The 24004-nt window shown below is 33.8% G+C and overlaps 1 protein-coding gene across 3 annotated transcripts in view; it reads left to right on the forward strand.

Moving 5' to 3' along the window:
- The window catches only part of CSMD3 (CUB and Sushi multiple domains 3), a 725287-nt gene that overhangs the window by 145148 nt on the left and 556135 nt on the right, over window positions 1-24004 (forward strand). For all 3 annotated transcript variants that reach the window (XM_055800728.1, XM_055800729.1, XM_027777765.2), the window contains exon 4: window positions 12890-13084. In XM_055800728.1, the coding sequence (XP_055656703.1) occupies window positions 12890-13084 (195 nt within the window). The remainder of the gene's footprint in view (window positions 1-12889; window positions 13085-24004) is intronic.

Raw genomic sequence — 24004 nt, forward strand, 5'->3', positions numbered from 1 at the left:
ACAGCTTGATGCAAGCAAAGGTCCATTTATTGTACAGAAACACGAGTTTATATATAGTTTCAGAAGCTGCGCTTTTTAAACAGATTGGTTCTTTAAGCTAAGCCGTGCATACTAGGCAATCCCTGATTGGTGGTTAACTACCATCAATTAACAGCAAGGTGTTACCTTTCCTTGGTGTCATCCATCCCCCACTCCCCTGTGCTCTCTCAGCATGACTCTTCATGTTAATTGTTGTGTCTATTCACACTCCTTGTCCTCCCAGGGTTCGTTGAGCACATTCCCCTCAGCTAACTGATTGCCATGCATGGTCCTAATTTCCAGCCCGCTCCTGCACCAGCATATTCCCAGTATCTTTGTGCAAAGGTTGCTGATGTTAGAGAAAGTAGAGCATTACAGGACTTGAGTGAGAGATTTAAAATGGAATAAACTACTGCAGAAATGGAGGCATAAAAGTAATACTAAAAAAATTCATCTTATATAAACACACTAATCTAGTATAACTGAGAGTTTATAATTCAATTTTCATTTTTCATAGTATAACAAATGTATAGAGGAAATAAAATATGCCATGTTGAACACCTGCTTGATTTTCCTTGAAACAAGGTAGACACTACAGACATCACATCAACATTGTAGTCCTGTCTAGGTAGTGTCATAAGTCTGTTAGTAAATATTTAATTAGATATAGTTGATAGAGAAGAAAAGTTATTTCAGGATTTCCAGATGCACATCAACATTGTAGTCCTGTCTAGTAGTGTCATATGTCTGTTAGTAAATATTTAATTAGATATAACTGATAAAGAAGAAAAGTTATTTCAGGATTTCCAGATGCTCATATACTAACTAACATCTATTAGTTAGCTAAGGTGTCATTAACATCCAGAAAGTTCACTGCCAAAATTATCACAACTGAATGCTGGGTTGAGCATTCAGAATGTTGAGACCTAAACTAAGAAGTCTGAACATGCATAGATTTCCTTGCCCTTGACTCCTTTGTTTTCCCTTACAGCCTTCTATTTATACCTAGTCAGAACATTAACACAGTAAATATCTGACAACCAAGTCAACATTAACTGCAAAAGTGCTCTACTTGTTACAAAAATGTTTGATGGAAATAGACTTTTTCCCTGATTGAAAATATCTTTCAAACTTGAGAAACAAAAAAATAGATCTTTCTCCTCAGTTTTCTTTTCCACCTCTATTTTGCAGGGGAAAAAGGAGGGGAAATCAAACTGAAATGTTTATCAGTTCATTAGCACCTTTCCCCTAAAAATGGAAAATTAACGCTGAAAAGATTTTTTTCATCCATCAATTGACACTTACAATTTTTCTCCTCCTTATACATTAAAGTAGAATTATATATCACATGATTGAACATGTCAGATATAGACCTGAAGATACATTTCTGCGTACTCCTTGCCATTTCACACTATGCTAACAGCCTACTTGTATAACATATATTTCTTTGACGCTGTTTAGCTCTTCTAACATACCAATCTGTCACTCTTTAAAGAAGTATTGCAAAGATCTCTATAAGATACATGATCTTTCAGTGAATTACCACCACAAGGAACACTTCATAAGCTCTGTCAAACAGTGATTTGTGCGGGACTGCAGCAGGCTGTTAAACTTACCTTATCCTAGAACATTTTTCTTTCTCTCAATAAAAGCACAGAATATTGAAAGTATTTAAAAGTAGAAACTGAAGGGGTGTTCAAGTCGTTTCTCGATATAAAATACCAGTACATTCAGAGACATGACTAGCATGGCTCTTTCAGTATTAACCTGTCATGTAGAGATAGCCAGAGAAACAGTGGCCTACACAGATGTTTAATGAAATGTTAATTCAAATCTTGAGTTATTTTAATGATAAATCTTTCTCTCCCGTCAAATTATGACCATTTCTACTCATTCCAATAACAGATTAGTCAAAAGAGGGATGACTCACAGCAGGTAACCTGAAGGGATGGGGATAAAAGTAGCTGTTATTCTGGCTGCTAACATGATTTGAGAGAAGGCTGACTGTATAAGTTCAAGATTTTGTTGGTTAAAAAGGGAGGCTTTGAAGGAAGAAAGTTAATATGTCTATATCACATGAAATACTTTGCAGACACTATCCATCACCATATTTATCAAATAAGATTAAATGCCTTTTACTGCTTACGTCTCAAACACGATTATTTTGATCCAGGAATAACTAAGGAAACTGTTTGATCTCTGCTCCTGCAAGATTCAGAGTAGAAATTACAAACAGTCCTTTCTGATTTTAAAACCTCTTAAAAAAAAAAAGATACCCATAACAATCCATACCCCAGAGACAGTAGTGTACTGAATCATATGCATTACTATATCATTTAGGTTTTCACTATTAGAAAGAAAAAAATTATAACTAAGCATTTTTCACCAAGCCTCACAAAGCACAGCTTGTATAAAGCGGTTTCCCCTGTGCCAAGTGATACTTGCTTATAGATGAAGGTTGGTACATTGAGTTCTTTTTTCAGACATTTTAAATCATTCTTGCGTAAAGATATCATATGTTTCATCGGAAAATACAGTACTATTTCTTCCATGCTTGAAAATTCTGAAAATATTTTCCCCAATGTGCCAGGGAACTTCCTCCCAGCATAAGGCAAAGCACACAAATATTGAGGCTCAAGAGGTGTTCTCTGAGAAATGCACAAGCCCATGCAACAAAGGTGATAATAGAATACTGAATACCAACACTAATGTTAATTCTTGCAAAAGGGAAATGATAGCATCATGCTGAAATGAGATAAAAATTACAGATAACTGCTTCCCAAATGAGGGATATCTGAGAATTCTTGCTAAAAGTGAAAAAGAAAGGTGGAGTAGATGGAAAAAACAAACAATGCTTTTGTGTTTGGAGTAGAATTTGTTTTTCCTCCCATGTGGAAAGCTGACTTTTGGAAGGTACAGTATTGTGGGTGCACAGCTCAGCACTGAGTTTTATGGAATATAAGTTATTCAAAGGTTTTGTGCTTGTTCTTGATGACTGTCCTGTTGCAGATGTTTATTCATTCACATTACTACCCATTATTTCGATCACACTGACTTTCTGGATTAATGATTCATCGTGTAAGTAATTTGGACAAGATCAGTAATGTATTATTTCACCTTATGCAGTAGAGTCATTAGGCCATAACGCAATCCAGCACTGCAAAATTATCAGGGTAAGTACCATTAAAAGCAGAATCATGCATATATCCTTGACCCAGTATTTTTAAATGCAGTCGTGTCTGGACATTTTTAATGAAAAATTCATATTATACCTGAGATGAACATTAACCAAAGAGACCATTTCTAATAAAAACAACTTTATTAGGTAGCCATCTGCTTCAGACCTTAAAAGTATGATTGTGGTTAGAAAAATGACTCTGAGAATAGCACTTTATTATGCAAGACCTACATTTTTTATGTATTTCTGAGTCATATCATAAACACTGAGAACAATAAGCAAAATAAACCAGTTTTACTATGATTTGTTGTACTCTTTTAATTATAAACTTTCCCTTGCTTATTATATCAGCAGTATTTTCAACTGTATTCTGAATGCAGGAACCTTGAATATATTTTGCTGTAAAGAGAAGGGATTACTCTTCCATCCTGATATGAAGTGGAGATTTTATATTAGCATTTTAATAAAAATATTTTGATTCACAATAAGATATGTATTTGAGAATTTAACATTTGTACTTTACATTTATTTATACATTACCACAAGTGTACACTCTTGAGAGTATGAAGACATATTAATGACAGCTATGCAATGGCTAACTGAAGAAGCTCTACCATATCCATACATAGTCTGAATAATGTGTTGGTGGGTCATGAAGCATTCATGAAAATACTTTAAAAGGAAGGTGAGATTAAGAATTTTAAATTTCACCTGATGTGCTGATACTTTGAGACACATAAAAGGATAGAGTTTGTGTTTTCTAAAGGAGATTTTTTTTAAAGGTGTCATGGTTTAACCCCAGACCGCAACTCAGCCCCACACAGCCACTTTCTCACTTCCCCTGCATGGGGAAGGGGGAGAGAACTGGAAGAGTAAAAGTGAGAAAACTTGTGGTTTGAAATAAAGACAGTTTAACAGGTAAAGCAAAAGCTGTGCACACAAGCAAAGCAAGACAAGGAATTCATTCACTACTTCCCATGGGCAGGCAGGTGTTCAGCTGTCCCCAGGAAAGCAGGGCTCTGTCTTGTGTAACTGTTACTCAGGAAGACAAACACCATCACTGTGAATGTCTCCCCTCTTCCTTCTTCTTCCCCCAGTTTATATACTCAGCTTGACGTCATATGGTATGGAATACCTGTTTGGCTAGTTTGGGTCACCCATCCTGGCCCAGTTTTTCATGACCCTCCAGCCCTCCCACTGGCAGGGCCTGAGAAACTGAGAAGTCCTTGACTTAGTATAAACATCACTCAGCAACAACTAAAAACATCAGTGTGCTCTCAGCATTGTTCTCACACCAAATCCCAAACACAGCACTGCACCAGCTACTAAGAAGAAAATTAACTCTGTCCTGGCTGAAACCAGGACATTCAGAAAAGCAATTGCAGCAATCTAGTCTTGATTAAAGAAAGGTACTGCCTAACCACTCCATATCCTACCTACTGAGCAGTATTCTCAACCTGCCAGTTGAGATTTACTATGAAGCATAAAAAAGAAAAGACCTGTGAAGATTTTGGTAATGTCCTTATGACATCTTATGACCCTTTGTCATCAAATACAGTGATAAAATTAATTCTATCAAGAAATGGTGCATGGGAAAAACAATGTGATAAATATTTTGGAGATAATAATTGTTCAGTCTTCTAAAGCAAAATTCTAAACCATAAAGCTTTTAAAGTGTAAACTAAAGAATTAGGCCTTTCTTTTGTCAAAATAGCAAAACCAGAAACTTTTAGAAAATAAGTACAAGGATATAGCTCAAAATTTGTAAACATGTTTTCTGTAAACAACATTGTTAAGAAACCCTTCATACCAGCAATAATGGTGTAAAACAGATTGAACTTTCACTGTAAGAGATAACATGTCCTTTGTGAAAAACAAGCAGGTAGTCAATGAAGCGATCCGATTGTATTAAAATTTGTACTTCTAACAGGGCACTACTAGTAATTCTACATATAAGTATGTATGTACCAACATATACATATGCCAAGCATATATAATATACATAAAAAGATGGAATTTTATGTTACCACAGATACATATGGAAGGAAATTTTTGTTGCTCTGCCAGGTCATAGAACATCTCTGAATGTTTCAGGTGCCACCTAGTGCCCAGTTCTCTTGTGTCATAGTCCCTTTCGTGAGGAGAAAACTGATTTTCTTTGTGCCCTTTTATGCCACTTTATAATGGTGTGTCCATGACACATCCCATATACACATCTTATATTTTAAATTCTAGGTTTAGACCCCGATTGATCCACTGTAGCAGAAATAATTTTTCTCTTTTGTTTTGAAAAATGTTGAAAAGTTCAACAAACAGTTCTCTGCCTTCAATTTTAAGACACAATTTGTGAAAAAGACCTGTTGTGGGGAAACCTTAACTAATGAGTGGGAAGTGAGGCATGGTTGATGGGCCATGAACATGTGTGTGTACCCTCAGACTATATACTGCTCAGTTCAGATGACCTTTGCCAACAGGAAGCTGAAAGAGATGTCGTGTACTTTCTTTTTAAGACTAGCCAGTCTCTAGTTTATAATCATTTAAACCATAAATCTTTCACATTAGCCTTTAAAACAGTTTAAGATCCAATTCACTAATTAGCAATGCCTACCAATGCTCACCTGTGAACTCTTACATTTCTTCTTGTCTACTTAAGAAGTCCCAGTACTTTTCCACAAAATGTGTTTTATTTCATTCTGTTCTCTGCTTTCAGTATGCCTATCATCCTAAATATAAAAACTATACATCTTCCCAATATTTGTGTTATGTCTTGCAAAAAGGGAACCCCGAATCTAGATATGACAGCACATCAAATTGTTAAATTAATGATAGAATAATGATAAAATATTTTAAATTCATTTTACATATGTATCTATTCTTGACTAAAATTTGTGTGGTGACACTGTCTATATAATACCGCACAACTTGTCTGTGCTGTGACATCCTCCTTTAGTGGGTAAAGTGCATTTCCCTAAATTAAGTTAGATTTTTCTGTCTTAGGTTACTGTAAATTCTCCAGGTAAGGACAGCCAGTGAGGAACAATGCAACATTTAATAAGGCAAAAAGAGGTGAGGCATTGGGGAAAGTGCAGAATTAAAATAAATAACACTATTAGATATTACTTAGCATAAAAATTCAGAAATTGAAGTTTAAATTCTTTTACATAACTCTAAAAGTCATAGTAAGAAATACATACTGCAGAAGGAACACTGAAGTGGTATAGGGTTTAGGATTACATTTTATTTTAGATTGTTCCAGGCTCTGAAATAAACTTTGCTTTGTAAATACAACAGCCTCTTCCCAGCTGCCTACAGAATACAGCTGTGTCAAAAAAAAGTGCTGAGTCTAAGTGGAACAATGCTGTTATGACTCATATATGGACATCTCTACGCAGCCACTGCATGGCAGGCAGGGTGCATCTGTCTGGGCTTCATCCACTTGGGAAGCTGAACAACTACCACATGTGGCAGATCATGAGGCAGACCTCAGGCTTTGAACGATACTGATAAGGTATTCCATTTTTTTGAGGTGGAATTTCCACTGAGGAGGTATTTCCATTTTTGGAACGGTGTGGATGGAACAATCTTTGTGACGCTAGCAACTCTAGTCCCATTCCAAAACTTCATGTCATCTCCAATGGGCTTTCTCAGTCCATGCACTATGTGAATTTACCTTCCAGCCATACTTGGGGTTTAGCTGGTGCTAAACCCCAAGGAATTTACTTGAAGTCAAGTGGAATCTGGTAAAGGTAAACAAGGGTAGCTTGTGCTGCTCTCCTAGCTAACTATTTACCTGTTTGTCATTCCCTTGAGGTTAAACTTTAGAAGTGTGTCTGATGGGGAAATGTCAGATTTCATGACATTTACCAAAGACTATAGTAATCTTTCTGTTGATTTCACTTGGTGCTGGATTATGCTGTCATATGGTAAAATTAGTGACTGCCATTGTATTTCTGCATGGTCTTTTAGCCCTCCAGTGCTGTTCTGTGGCTTTGACTGATTTGAAGAGATATTCCAAATAGTGTATTGCATGTGAAAGGAATCTACTGCAGACACTGGACCATTTCTTCTATTCCATTTGTCATGCTCACTGTGTCAGTGTTACTACAGTATAGTACTACAATTGTCACTTGAGTCCTTTACAAATCTTGGAGAGCTTTTTGTTGCCCTTCTTGCTTTTCCTTCTTGTTTTTCCCTTGCTTGTGGAACAGTTGTATTAGTGCAGTTCTAATTTACTTAATGCTAAAATGGGCTTGTTCCTATACAAATAACACATCACTTTAATTCTAGAAATAGAAACATTCTTGTGTTACTTGCAAAGAAGGCAAATGCAGTGATTGTTTCAATGTACTTAGAACCAAAATCAAACTCAGTATAAAAATCCACACTTAAAGTTCTCTCAGGACAGAATTTTAAAAAACACCCTTATCTAATCAGTGGCTTTATTTCAGATAATCAAGTTCTTCTGTCATTTTCTTGGCATGGAAATAATTTCAAAGAGAAGAAAAAAAGCAAAATTATGTCATTCATTAAAAATTATGTAAGAAACTATGTAATGAAATTAGCTGTATTATCTTTAGTGAACAGTAGAGACTCTCAGTGAGATTACTGTTGCAAAGATATTTCTCTATCAAGAAAAAGCAATTAAGAACAAAAGAAGAAAAAACATTCTTTACTTTGTTTTTCTTTAGGGGAAAAAAAGAAATCTTTCCCACACTGCCTTATGCCTACCTGTTTATAGATAGACAGCAGAATATGACAGTCTCTTCTGACTGACACAAAAAATGCAGAAAGCAAACCAAAAACTTCAGAGAAGTCTTGTTTGTTAGACAAACTGTTATTTCTATTACTGCTAAACAAATGTGAATTTCAGAATAGTGAATCTTCATTCTGCACTTGTATCTTGAGGTAAGAGATCTGTTGGAATAAAGGAATAACCACTTTTATTGAATTGCTACAAAGGACAGACCTGGATTTTGGGGGAGGGGACTTTTTTTCATTTAATCTCTGTTTTAAGAAATCTGTATTGCTCATGGTAGATCTTTCGAAGCATTTATTTATAATGTCTCTTTCTTTGCTCTCTGAACCATACATATTTATACAGTTAATTTGCCACTTAGGTATTAAGTCTTTAATTTTTTGCCTTCACTGCACTGATACTGCCTACTCCAAATTTTCCTTGTGGTTTCCCTCACTCTGTAAACTCAAGTGGGACAGGTACTCATATATTCAGAACAACATGAATGAGGACAGAATAGAAAAGTAAGCAAAATATACCTTTTTGAGGAAAAAAGCAGAATATTATGATGTAGAGACTATGCATCTGAGTTTTTTAGTTTATAAAAACTCTGGAAAACTACGTACAACTAAAATGAACCATTAGAAGTTTTGATATAGGTGAATTTTAGACACCTGAATTTCAGGCAACTTCATATTGTTACAAATCTATTATCTTTCTTAATATTTGTGACCCTTGGAATGTATAGCACTCATTACATCCACACACATACTGCATGCACGCTTCTGAAATCAGTCTTCAGTCCTCAGTACCAAAACATTCTTGCTTGTCAATAACACAAACTACATATGCATTGCTTTTCCAAGGGATATCTGTGTACAGCCATGTTCTGGTATTTCCAGTTACACCAAGTCCTGTCCCAAAAGACAGCTGGAGTGGTACCTAGAACGGAGTATTCCCTGGACCATACTCAGGTTTGTCTGGCAGAGGAATTACTGTTTGGAATAGTAGCCACAAGTGAACAATCAGTCTAGGACTAGAGCCATTCAGTAATGCAGGGAGGGATATATCCAAACTGACAGTGTAGGGATACTAGAAGTATCCAATTTCAAAAGCAAAAAATATGAAAAATAAAAAAGAAACAAATACTAGCTTCTATTGGGATATTTCATAGGTTTTTCACTGAGTGAGTGCTCATGAAGATATATATTTGATATTGACAGTGTTTCTCACTTTACGTTGGGAAAAATGGGATCATAATAATTTGTAGTAGCTGTGAACAAAAGCAGTGATAAAGATGTGGGTCAACCCTTTAAAAAGACAAAAGTTCCTAAATTTCGAATATCTAATATCAAATTTAGTGTGTGAAGAACATTAATCTTCAACAGAGAAAATACAAATAGTTTTCACCAAGCTGAAAGCAATGCAATGATATGACAAATGCATTTTTAACTGGTATATTTGCAAACACTTGTTCTGGCTATTTGGACATTAAACTACAATTTTCATGCTTAAACACTTTAGGGAGGACTGGTGCTACTCTTGATTTTATAAATAACATTAAAAAAAATATACTGGCTTAAAATCTGAATAAAAATTTGAAAGTAAATTTGAATTTCCACATCTGGTTATGACTTGTTTCTCCTTTAAGGAATGCTGAGAAAGAGAATCAACTTCTGTAAGCCTTATTTTTGAAAGTATTGTTACAAAGACATTATATTTAATATGATATAATTTGAATAGCTTTTAAATTAGTAATCATAAGTGGCTGAATTTCTGCTAATTAAACTCTTTAAAGGAGTGTGTCCATTCCTACTAAGCAGAACTCTCTGAGGCATGTTTTACCCACAGTCTTTGAACAGAATTTCCGTTGACATTAATAGAAATTAATGAAATAGCAACTTATTGAAAAACATCAACGGATATTTTGATCTTGGTTTTTTATCCTCTTGTTTAAAACAGAGGACAAATAAGGTTGAACATACCTCACTTACAGGTGGAATAGATTTAAAAAAGCATTTTGGTCTTGTGCGAGCAAAACATGCACATGATTTCAGGCATAACTGACAAATCTAGAGCAAAGAAAACTCTTACTGGAGATTGAAACAATTAGGACAGCTTACATTAAAAATGAGATGTGCAACAATACACAATAAAAATGTCAAAAAGTTGGATGGTGTAAAATATTAAGTTATGATTATTTTCAAAGTACATGAACAAGGAGTGCTTCAACCAAATTACAATGTGGCAAATTTAAAAGGAAATACTTTTCCATGTTTCATGTCATTCCTGAATATCAGAATGACACTGAAGTCAAGAAACTGCGGAGCTGAATGAAAATTACGAATTAGTTTGGCAATTCCTGTGTTCCCTGACAGATGACAATCTCAAGGTAACAATCCATAGCTTTAACTGGCAAGGAGTTGGTAGTGCAGTGTCACATTCAGTTTGAAAATAGACGCTACCTATTAAAGAAGACTAATGCAGTTGGTGAATTACATCCCCCTGCCCCCGCAAAATAATGCATTTGTATATGTTCAAAATTAAAATACACACAGAAGAAACGAATATATTTTAAATTGCACAATTTATTTTCTGCTGTCTTATCTAGAATAAGGAACAAAATGACTTGAAGGTTTAGAAGTAGTAACACACTAGCCACTTTCATAATACTAAAAAGTTAATGGAAAATGCCAAGTATTATTTTTAGACGAGTCATATAGTACTGCAGCAGGAAAATGAGTTTTATTTTAGAAGGAGGGTGATTTTTAATTAGTGCTTTAAAATATAATATAATTCCATAAGAATATATTGCTTTCTGTGGGTAATTCTTGATGAGACAGCAGTAAGAGTAAAGCAAGCAATTTTAGGCAATGACTGTTAAAGGCATCACTAATCTTTATATTCATTTCAAAGGACAGGGAATCTTTCTGTGACCCTTTTACAAAGCACTGCAAAAGACAGGCCTCTGAAAGATTTCATCTTCTTGGGGAAGCTGAAAATAAAAACACTGTGTACGGACAGAGTTTTCAAGTTAATAGAATATGATTCATAAGATAACCAGAATCCACAGGATGATATTCTTACTTCTATTTTGACATGCTATGATGATAAATGGTAACCTGAGTGGCCTTGAAAACCTTTAAAGGATTTAGGAAGAATCCCTTTGAACAAATATGCAGGAGTCAACTGCAGCATTGTCTGCTTTGTAAAGCTTGCAAGCAGATTTGAGGACAGGGGCGTTTTGTTGGAGAACATAACACTTAGTCTGATAAAGCAGTAATAAGAATATCAATGACTTAAGCTTTGAAGTGACCAAGATGAGACAGGCTACCTTCTTACTTCTGTGTTGTGTCCTTGTGCAAGGCAATCAAAGTCAAATCCAGATCCACAGAGTATATTATGTAAGAGAAAGAAAGCAATAGCAGCAACATCAGCAATTAATCTACTTCTTTAACATACTCACATCAAAACATGGTTGGTACAGCAAATCTTGCAGATGGAGATGTTGTTAGCATATATTTTATATGTAGCATATATATGTATAGACATGTATAACACATATATCGTATATATATGTGACTACCGGATCCTTCCTTCTAGTAACTGTTACATCGTTTTCTTACACGGCTGGTATCAGAAATCTATAACGTATCAGTTTTTGGTAGTTCTTGGCATTGAAGTTTGACAATATAATGAATCTCATGAGCCATACTGGCTTGTTTTGATAACCATTTATATCTTTAACTGAAACCTACTATAACAGCTCAAATTATTTTTTCCATATGATATTTATGTATGAGTTTGTATATGTGTGTGTGTGCGTGCATGTGTTTGTACCTGTGTGCACACACTCATGAGCACATCAGGGATGCAGCAGAATAATTTAGTTACAGGGAACTCAGGTAAAGAAAATAAGATAATACATATATACCCTTCTGTTCTTCCATCTTGTTTCCTTTGTAGATTAGGTAAATTTGTTATGACTCCAAGCACAGGCTTACTTGATTTGCCCCCTTTTTTTTTAGTGTTAGGTGGGTAAGTATACTTGGTAGAAGCTTTGAAGAGCTCCAGATGAGATCATGAAACCTCTTTTGCTCACACTCGTAAAACATCTATCTTTTTATGTCCATTAACTAAAGGACTTCAGCAGTAAATGATGGGAGATTGTAATCAAGCTATTTATGATACTGAAACATCAGTCAAAAGGGTTCACAGTTGGAGTGTGAGTACCACCCAGTAAAACTGAGCTCTAATTAATGTCCTCAGAGATCAAACTAATAGCAGACACACAACTCCTTTTGGATTCTCAATGGTTTAAAGCTCTGCATTAGAGCTGAAACCACCCAGATCTATGATATTCCATATATTTATATTAACTAATCCCTTGCTCAGAAATCAGTTACCTGCAGTATCTCATCACTTTTGCCTCATCATCTAAAATCTGTTAAATCATTCAACAGCTTCCTGGTCATGCCTAGGCTTATGTTTGTTAAAACCTTCTCCTAGTTCTCTGTCTTGAGTACTTGCATTTATTTTTCCAAATTTTGGTTGATTCAAATCTGATGTTCGTTCTTGTCTGTATTATATCTGTTTACTGTTTTGCATTTGTATAACTTGAAAGTCAGAAATAAATCAACTTCCTTTGTTTCTTCTTCCTATGTAATGAGTTCTTTGCTGTCAATTAAGAATAAAATATTAATATATCTATAGCTGGAGCTTAAGGAAAACTTTGTGCTCATTTTCATATAATATTTTACCTTTGAATATGTGGGCAGATAAGCAGATAATTAATAGACTAAGTCAGTAATGGCTTTTCAGTGATAAGTGTTATATAATATCCATGAAAACACAGTATCTGCCCAACTTTGCCATAATTACTGTGTCCTATATTCTTCAGTAAAATTTAGTACTGATTTATAAAAAACCTAAAAGTAATAAAAATATGTCTTCTCCAGAATTACAGAGTAGTTCCTGTGGCAATCCAGGAGTTCCACCAAAGGGTATCTTGTATGGTACAAGATTTGATGTTGGTGACAAAATCAGATACAGCTGCGTAACTGGATATATTTTGGATGGCCACCCTCAGCTTACTTGCATAGCTAACTCTGTGAACACAGCATCATGGGACTTCCCAGTTCCTATCTGTAGAGGTAAGAGAAATGCTACAGTAATGTTCTCAGATATATATATATATTTATTAGTATGAACAACTTTAAATCTCTGGTTTAAGTATTGATTTTTAGACTGTGATTAAAGAAAGAAAAGCCTTTCTGAATATTTTGATTTCTTGCTTATATACATGATGTATCTCAGCATATACATCTACTAGTTTTTAAGTCAATATCCTATTACAATGATATTTCTAATTTATTTTAAAATCTTTGTCATGAAATAAGAACTAGAAACTTGGGAACAAGTAGGATATAACTGTGTTCAACGCATTTACAGCTATGGGAATGTGAATTTGGGATCCATTACTACTTCCTAAGGACTGACTTTCTGTCAAGTATTAACTTGGATTTTGAGGAAACAGAAGTTTGTAATAACCAGAACAATTAAGTTAGAGGGACTTCCCTCATACTCAGTCAGATTTGATATCTTATGATTTCTATACAGGATATCCCTTGTATTCTAACAAATATTGTAGGTCAAATCCTTTTCCCTTGTTCACATGAGAAATATAGCAGTACTAGGGAATCATGTTTTATGGGTAAATCTTATTTTCTGAGACTGTTGGAGAGGAATAATGTTTGCAGAGTAATGAAAGGACCTAAACTGACAAAATGGAGAAATTATCACTACTATACACATCCAAATACAATAAAGATAGCATTTTGATGAAACACTGTTACATCAGGAAAGCTTGAGATCCTTTTCTGGATTCACAGGTTAACTTTACAGAATGCAACATTTGTATTTGTCTAAAAAATTTGATGTGGTCTTGCAGAAGCTACAAAACCATTTCAACTGAATTAAAAAACTTTAATAAAAAAATTGATCAAAAAAAAAATCAGTTGGTTTAAAACCTGGTTAACCAGTACCACAAAAAAGTAGTTATATATGGGAAGTGTGCACCATTGGAAATACCATTATATTGTTTCCTATTCTTGGCTTGGAGCTATTTAATATGTTTATCCATGATCTTGAAGAAAATACAGTTATTACTAATAATTCTATTTTCTAGTAAAGTTATTTGCAAGTCCTGAAACTTCCCCTCATACTTCCCAGAAAAATGTTATTTAGTAATGAAGAAGATACACAATCAAGACATAAATCTAAATTTTGTTTGTGGAGATGATCATAAAAAAGATTTTATGAGAATATATTAACTTGCACAAAAATTTTTGTAACAAAGTAGAAGGCTAATGGACTTCACTGTAGACCATTGTTCAAATTCTTGATCTGCCGATTTTGAAATGAATTAGCATTAAAATTGTACTGTTAAATAAGGAAAATTAAAGACTTGAACCTTATTCTTCCACCTGTCAGTCAGTCATCACAGTCACAGTGTTACACATGCATTCTTTTTACATAACATTTTTCAGTATAACTTTGGATAATTTTGTTTTTATTCCAAGGGGATGTGAAAATACAGAGTGTAAATTTGAATCAGAATGATAAGCTCCCAAAATAGTCCTGTGCTTAAACATAAGTCTAATGTGTAAGCAGAAGACTGTCACATAAGAATATGAAAAACACATTTCTTTTTATTCATGATTAGAGACGTCATTATCTGAATAGTGTCAGTCTCTAGGACAAAACAGATTTGACAGTTTGGAAAGGATTCAGAAAAAGAGGAAACAAGTTCTGTTAGGTTTCAAAATTAATTTTGTCTAGAAACTCAAACTTTTCAGTGTATATGAAAGAGGATGAAAAGGTGACTGGATTTACTGTAGAAAATCATGCAGAAGGAAAACACTTTCTGGAGAGGACAGTTCTCTAATCAATAGCAGTGAAGAACCTAAGTGGTAAAAGCTTGACAAATTAAAAAAACCACAACAAACAAACCCCAAGGTACACATTTTAATAACGGTGGCTATGAATTATTGAAATACAACCTAGGAATGTAACACATTCTTGATTTAATTTTTAACGTCAGGCATAATGTCTTAAAGGCTTAATGCACGAAATTACTGTTAAGGTATTTTTGTTCTATGTTCAATAAAAAAAAAAAATTAACTAATTATTTTCAATAGTACTTCTACAAGTGTATGTTTGATATCAGAAACATCTAACTTTACATTTAATACAGAGACCCTTGTGGTTCCATTCTAATGAACTTGTCCTAATTTTGTCTAATGCAATTATCCAACACAGAGTTCTGCAGAAGGTTGTTAAAGGTGATTACCCACTAATGAGCTTCTTATCGCTTTCTCATTGCCATGGAGACTCTCTTTGATTAAACTAAAGGGTTCCTCTGATAAATGTCTTATTGTTCCCTACCAATGGTTATTACATCTAAAACAGAGAATCTGGGGACAAACAAGTGAAGTGGTGTTTAGTTTTGAGAGTCTACATGTAAGAGCTAGTTTTTCTCAACACTAAACAACTTGACTATGGGTTTTTTGTACATGGCAGGTCTCTTCCGGACATGCATATACTGGGTGTTAATTTTAATATAAATAGTTGTATTGGGGTAATAGAGAGTGTTTAAATGCCATGACCTAAGAAATGTCATTGTCTGATGGTTAGAAAAAAGCCCCAATAGCAAAAAAGTATAGTTTATTCAATATTAAACTCTTTCTCTGTGTGTTTGGGTTTTTTTTACCTATAGGAAATAAACTGAACAAAGCTCTGAACTTAAAACATGCTTATATGTCAGCAGGGTCATCTGTGTGTAAATGTCATTGTCATCTACCACCACTTGTAATTCAGAACAATTAAATTTGGAGAGTAATTTTCATTTAGATCATTCTTTTTACATTGCCTTCACTTTGAATGAAGAGATTAGGAGGATGTCATGCTTTTGTTTTAGCAATACAGTTCTCACAGATTGATGTGAGGAATTTCATTGGAATCAACAGTGTTTTGTATTGCTACAAACATCCATACATAAGACCCCATTACGTGCTTGCGGTTTTAGTTTGGTGCATAACACCGATATTTGTATTTTTTTTAAGTTATACATTTGGGGGCCAGATTTTATTCATTAGGAAAAGTTATTCCTCAGATGGGTTCCTTTTTCTTTACTAATCTCCATAGCATTGTATTGCAAAATAAGTGCATATACATAGCAATTGCTTTATTTCATATCCTGTTTCTCAGTGAACATAGTTCAAATGCACAAAGCTTTTCATCTGTCATTTGCATATTCTAATACACATTAAAATACTTAAAATTTTATTAGCTTTAGAAGGAGTGCAAAAATAATTAAAAGAAAACCAAACTGGATTTATTATGTTGTGGTCAATTACACTGTGTACAACCCATGACTAGTTTTTAAATAAAGTCTTCTTCCCTGACAAATTAATTTTGATAAGGTTGTTTTCAACAGCAAAACATGACAGCAGCTTTATCATATCACCTATTCCTGAGATAATGTTGCAGCTTGCAGATTCTCCATAATGCAGCAAGCTATGAATAATTTACTGAGGCTAATAAATAAAGTTACATTTATATATAATATTGTCATTTTATAAAGGTTACAATAATTAGACACTTTCATAATCAAGGAAGTACTCTGACTTTCATATTTTTCTTATGCCAGGGTAAAATGGATGTTTTAAGCATCTTCATTCTAAAACTCTTTTTTTTTTTTTTTTTTAGAATTCTGAAATTGCAAAACCAAAATATAGTTTTATTTATATGCCTACAAGTTCAGTTAATTTTTTTTCACTATTGCCAATACATATAGATACGAAATATTTGCCAGTATAAAACTTCTCCTCACATTTTTAACAAGATGTTTTATCTTTCCACTCTTTTGAATTGATGAACATTTTGGTCAGACAAGTGCACAGTGAACTACACTCTAGGTACTTTTTTTGCATGCACAAAATGCATCTCTGCTTTTTTTATGTGGGAGGATATTGAGTTATTTTTCCATATTTTGTCATGATAGGTAAAGACTAAAGAGGTTGTTACTAAATTCCAAGTCTGGGAATTCTGTAATTCCTCTGCAACATAAATATATGCACATATAAAGACATATTTATTTCTGCCTGTCTGTATAGATGTATACTTAATTGGTTCTTCTTCAGTAAATTTATTCAAAATAAACTGGATCAAGATATTTATAAGTTCATGTTTTAAAAAGTGATTTAACAGGTATAAAAATTTAATATTAGACTATTCAGCTCACAATTGAAGTGTTTGACTATTTCCTGTGTGCAGAACACACTGGAGAGGAAAATTTGTTAACTGCAAGTCACTGGTATGTATAATTCTGTGATTGCATAGATATATGACTATAGTAGGTATTTCAACTATGTGAGGTAAGTTTGAGGTCAAAACACTGAATCTTAAAATAAAAGTATACCTAACCCTCCAGTACACTTTCTTGAAGAGATATCTGTTTATAAAAGGCCCATAATAGTATGGAATTCTGGAGGAAAAAAGGAATTAAACTTCACATAACTACTAAGAAATATTCATAAAACAATGTAAGCATTTCACAGACAGATAAATCTGGTTGCAGGTAGGTAAATGATTTTATGACAGTGTGGCAAATAGAACCTAGTAATATAAGCAGTAAATATGCTGACTCTGCCTTTGTGTCTTTGTTGTAAGCTGGGTTTTGTAGGCTGTGGAGAGAACAAAGCAGGAGATAAAGCCAAAGTACTGCACTTTATGCCATGCAGTGCATTAACTACCGAAACTGACAATGTACACAAAGGAAAATGAAGTGTACTAAGTTAAAAGCAGGAATAAATTACATCTCATGGGGAACAAGCAGGTTTTTTGTCTGAAGCCAGTTCTTATATACAAACAGTTGTTACTGCTTCTTCTTGGGAAAAGCCCCAGCAAAGCTGTGAGAGACTGGACTAAAAACATGTCGGATTAATAAAAGAAAGTTAAAAAGAAAAACAACAAAAATATTTTATAGAATGATGTATTTGTATATAAGACATGAAAATGACTTGACACTAATAAATTTTTTTAAAGATTGTTCAACAGATCCTTTTTGGGACATTATAAATCAGTGGCTTAGAATGGCAACACCCATGGTTGGTGCATTACAAAATGTAACGTGTCTACAGATGGCAATGATGCTCCTCTAGAATTAGAGAAGTTAATTAAGGGGGAGGTGTGGGGGTGGAGTGAGAAATGAAGGAAAAGGTCTACCATTCTATTGAAATAGTAGTATAATATAAATGTAGTGTGTTTTCCAGTAGAATGCTGTGTGCTTTCAAGCAGGGCCCAGAAGCTCTGCAAAAAAACACCCTGAAAGACTTTTTTTTAAATTAAGAAAGTTACCTCATGTTGCATTGAATTCTTGCAGTAAAAAAAAAACCCAAACAACTTGGTGAGTTCTTTATTTTAGTTGGCTTTAAAATGTCTAATTTTTTTAGATCAATAGAATCAAACTTCTTTGTCTATGAAAAGCATTGAAACTGCTCTCTAGTAACCCTACCATACTTGTCTCTTCACATTATATTATTGTTATTCTCGGGATAGTATCTGGTTCCCATAAATACACAGTCTACTTATGTGAACAAATATATTTTAGCCTGAAGAACAGGAAATAACCACATGAATTTTATCATGTGATCAGATCCATGGATTTCTTATTATTCAAAGTAGTGGCGAAACTACTGAATCATTTAAAACTAGTCTAAATCATTATTCATTTATTGTGAACCAGGAAATTGGTACAGAAATATAAATGTTTATTATGTCAGAAATACCATATATTCTTAAAACTAACACTAAAATATACTAGTTTTACTGTACTAATAGTGACAATATTAGCATTACTAATATATGTAGTGCTTATTAAATATACAAACTGATATATATACTGAATATATATACTGAATATACTGAAAATATACAAGCAATAATAATGATCTAACACAGCGTGCATTCCTTAACCAAACGTTGAGATTAGTTTTAATATATTAGATTCATTTACAAACCCTGTGTTTGTTCATTTATGACAATGATGGCCACATAACTAAGTTCTTATAATGGGTGGAGAACTGGAAGTAGTGATTGTGCTCACATGTGAAAACTTAACAATGTGCAATGATGTGCTACTGTACTGATGATACTTTAAAAAAAATAATCATTACTAACTTCTAGAGAACAAACTCAGTATGGAAACCTTTTGAACAAAAATAATTTTATTAGATTTTTCTTTTATAAGTTAGGATTTAATTTTTCAAAGGGTGATTAAGAGATATACAAAAGATCAGGATATAGTTAACAGCTTAAGAAGCAATACAAAATAACTTAAAATGTTTTCCTTATTTTTCCTTTCATTAGAAATGCATATGTCCAGGTCAGAACATCCATCAGAAAATCAGAATCACAATTTCATTTGGTTTATGTGGTTTGGCTTTCACATCCTCATGGGATTTCAGGAATCACTATCAGTAGTGAAGAGATCTGTCCTAAGATCCATTAGAAACTTAACATTAGCAGTGGAAAAACCCTTAGCTGGAATGATATAGTCCAGAATAAAAAGATATTTGGATCAAAGTAATTAGCATTCATCAGTGCAGTAACTGTCCTAATTTGAAAAACAGGCCTCTCAAATTACATCTCCAAACAATATATAGAGGACTAAGGACAGCAGCAGAACAGAACAGTTTCTAAATAAATGAAATTATGTTCAGAAGAAAGAAAGTATATGTAATTATTCCAGAAATGAAAAGTTTGCAGACAGTTGGGAGTCCACACAAAAGTAGGGAAAAGACAGACATAACTGTGCATTATCTTGCTACTTTTCATGGGAAAAGTACCCAAAGGTTCAAATTTAATAGTTATAATGATTGATATAGGCAATGAAGAAGGAAAGAGAAAGACCAGATTTTAAATTCAAGAAATCTAACCCAGTACTAAACAAAATAAAACTTGAATACCAAAATGTTTGAGCCCACAGTTGTGTTCAAGGCTGGGAATTGTGACTTCTTACTACAAGCAAGTAGGAGTTAGTGGGGGTGGTTAATGGAAGGATTGAAACACTGATTTTATATCCTATTTTCTTAAGAATTTTCTTATGAAAGGACAAAGGAGATAGAAGTAAATGGCGTATTGACCATATTCTCATGCACTATTGAAATTATGTTGAAAAATTGTCACTGAGGACAACATAACAGTAGGAATTATACTTGCAATTGAAAAGGAAGATTGCTTTGAAGGATCAAAATGAGTGCAAAAGAAGGAGGAACTTGGAAAAGTAAAATACTGGACTAGACTGATAATTCATAACAACTTTAGCAGTATGTTTTGGTAATATGTACAGTGTAGTCATCAAAGCACATTACCAGCAATGTTAATTCCAGCAAAGCCCCAGTCTTTCACATGTGATTTGAAACTAATTTCTTATCAAGTTTATTTGTTAGAAACCCCTAAAGACTCTTTCAAGAGGATAGGTATTAAATGTATCACTCTAGCCCAGTTCCAATTCGGGCTAGTAAATTCTTCTTATGCTAGGTAATTCTTTCCCTGTAACATCTTTAATTATTAGGTTAATTTTCTATGTGGCATTCCTGAATAAATCTTTTCTAGTGATCAATTAACATAAATAATATTTGTTAAATAATTTAAGATACATTGCAAGTAATTACTAGTAAATCCCAGGTTCATTAACACAATTTACTAATCCACTTAATCCAAAAAGCTTTTGCTGCCACAGGCTTTTAAATAGACTTATATATTTTCCTCAGATTATTGAAATTATGGCTCCATAAAACTTTCTGTATCTCTCAATTTCTGCCTAAAATTAGAATTTACCTGGATATAAATGGAAATTGTGAAAATATTATTCAGTATTGAAGTAACGATTTACAAACCCTGATTTATAACTCAGCTGTAATTACATCTGGAAGGCACAAGTCATAACAAATTATTTCTCTGAACAGTCTTTAAAGCCCTTCAAATATTACTCTGAGAGAACAATTGACTGGCAGTAGTGTTTTTTGCAGGCAAAAGATTTCATTGCTAGAAATCTAGCATGAAATTTTAGCATTCTTCAAGACTGCATCTCTATTAACCTAGAGAATGATTATTGATTTGCCTATGGAACATGAATCTTGCTCTTCAGCATTAATTAATCTTTTTGTTCTCACCATTAGCAGGAGTGTTGCTGGTTTATTTAAATATTAAGACAGCCTGGTTTTGTCTTGTGAGATGGATTTCAGATCAGTAGCCTGTTTTAAAAGAAATTATATTTAAAATTGTCCACTGGTGAAGGAGACTGAAGATGGTTCAGTTGTGTTACAAAAATAAATTTAGAATTTCACAGAATGTAGTCAACTTCTTATTTGGCTCTGTAAATTCAGAGGTTAAAGCCAATGCACTATAAATTCTGTTGACACTGGAAGGGCATTTAAATATAATACAAGCTGGAACACAGTTTTGCTACCTGTGTATGAAACATTACATTGTATTGAAGTTGGCCAAGGAAGGCCCAACAGCACTGACTTAATCTCTTAGAGAACTCACTGTAATGAACATATAGATGTCTGCTTTGTTAACTTATTTATCATGTATGACGGCTTTCTGAGTTTTGTTCAGGATGAAACCTCTGATAGTAGATCTATACAAATTTAGCACTTAAAATTTCTTTCACATTTCAATCAATCTGTGGAACTGACCTTATTTCACCAGAACAGAGTTTTTATGGGCAAAGGTTCTCTTTGCTGCTCTACATTGCAAAGTTGATGCCAGTTTCAAAGACGGTTAGGGAGGGGGAAAAAAACTTTAACTATGCGAATTTTAAAATCACTAGTTGCTTCATCAGTTTAACCTTCCTAATCCCAATACTCTTAACACTGGCTTGTATTTTACACTTCAAAGAAAGAAACTTCCTGCTGTGCATGAATTCTTTCCATGACACAGTTTTATCTTATCTTTCATTTTGAGAGTTTGATGTTATGTCCCAACCTTATAAACTCTATATTTCCTATCACCTTTTTCCCATATCATTGTAAGTATGGATATTTTAAATTTTTGTACATGTTTTAGAACCTTTAAAAACTCTTTAAAATGTAGTGAAAAAAATTAATATGGTCTTTTTTTTCGAGGTCTCTAGTTCTCAGTTTTTTCTTCTTGAGTAAACCATGATGGTTTTTTCCATGAGGAAAAAAGAAACCTTTATCAATATCAATAATTCATACTAAGTAAGCCAGTAGAAAATAATATAACTTTAAACTAGGAGCCATAGGATATGGAGACCTTGATCCACATTTAAGTTAGGTAGAAGTGGACAGGGGTCAAAAGCAAAAGGTGGAGAGTGATGGGATTATGGGAAACTTCAGAAATGATACAGTAGGGTGAAGAGACATCTGACATCTGCCTCAAGTCAGCCTGGGACACAAGCAGAAGGAACTGCAGAGCTCCATGTGCGGTCACAGAACAGTAACTGAGACATGGTGGGACAGCTCATGTGGCTTGTGTGGTAAAGGATGGATACAAACTCCTCAGGAGATGCAGGCAGAGAAGGTGGTGTGGTAGCCTCTGTGTAAAGGAGCATCTTGGATGTATGTATCTGCTGTTGAAAATACAGAATGGGCTGATTGAGAACTTGTGGATCAGAGTCAGAGAATAATAGATCACAGATGTTACATTGGGAATCTGTTACACACTACTGAATAAAGGTGAGGAAATGTGTGAGGTGTTCTTTAAACAGCTCAGGAAAATCTCTAATTCACAGACTGTAGTTCTCATGGGACTTTATTCATCATGATATATATTGAGAAGGCAATATGGCAGGATGCAAATAGTAAAGATTTCAGAAGCTTTTAAAGAATCCATATCTATGTTTCACAGCAAGATTTATTCCCAGTAGATACTTGTCCAGATAGTCCTTTAAAAACTTTCCCATTTTCTCTAAAGCAGTGTTTTCCCATATTTTATTTATAATATTATTAGAAAGGGGTTTTATCTTTTATACTACTTTAATTTTTCTTGCTAAAACGTAGGCATGCTGTTTTCCTGTATATATATAGCTTTGTACCTGTGCACATTACAAAACAATTATTTTCTTTGCAATTTCATTTTGCTTGTTTAGTTTTGGTCTTTTCTTCTTTTACTACAATAATCCAAATACATGCTTACTTCACAAATCCTGCTTTTAAGGCCACTAGTAATTTTTGTTCATTTCCTCTAGATTGGTTTTGATCATTACATGCTTTCTTTTGAAGTCTGGGTGTCCAATTAGCAAAGAGTGGATAAGAATTTTTGTGATTCATTGATCACAGTTCATAGTTACAGCATGCTGTATTCTGCTCTCTCAGGTGCTAGTGGGTCCAATTATTCACCTTGTTAGTCTATGAAGAAGGTTATTTTAATTCCTGTTTCACTTTTAAAATATTGTTCTGTGTTTAAAGAACATTCTTAACAAAAAATGTTTTCTTGATTAGTTTGGTTTTCTTTTTGTTTGGTTTTGTCAGAACAGATTAATTGCTGTATTCCAGGTAGATGGGCTAGGCTTTTATCTTTCTGTATTGCCCATGGAATTAATCACTTGTGGTAAGGCACAAATAAAAAGTCTCCAGGAGCTGTAGACAAATTTGGCCGAAGTCCCGGAATCATATTGTGTTTATTTACTGCAATCTATAAATCTCTAGGCTGGCCAATAATACAGTGCCAGGTTCCAATGTTATAACTCTATGAAGTAAAACCCAAAGTGCACACATTTATGGGAATAATGTTGTGGTTCAACTCTTCATTTGCTCCTATTTCATTTAATACAAATACTGAAAAAGAAATATTGGGAGATTTGGTTCTCCTGCATCTTTGGGCATCAAGAAAAAAAGCTGAAGCACTGCTTACTTCATGTCAAAATGAAAGTATAATGAAAATTACTTTCTATATATTTGTTCATCTGAACAGGATTAGAAAGAGCAGAGATTTGTGAGTAACAATGATGATTGTAACTTCATATACAAACTGTTACGGGA

The sequence above is a fragment of the Falco peregrinus genome, chromosome 3, assembly GCF_023634155.1.
Source record: "Falco peregrinus isolate bFalPer1 chromosome 3, bFalPer1.pri, whole genome shotgun sequence".
In the NCBI taxonomy this organism is placed as follows: Eukaryota; Metazoa; Chordata; class Aves; order Falconiformes; family Falconidae; genus Falco; species Falco peregrinus.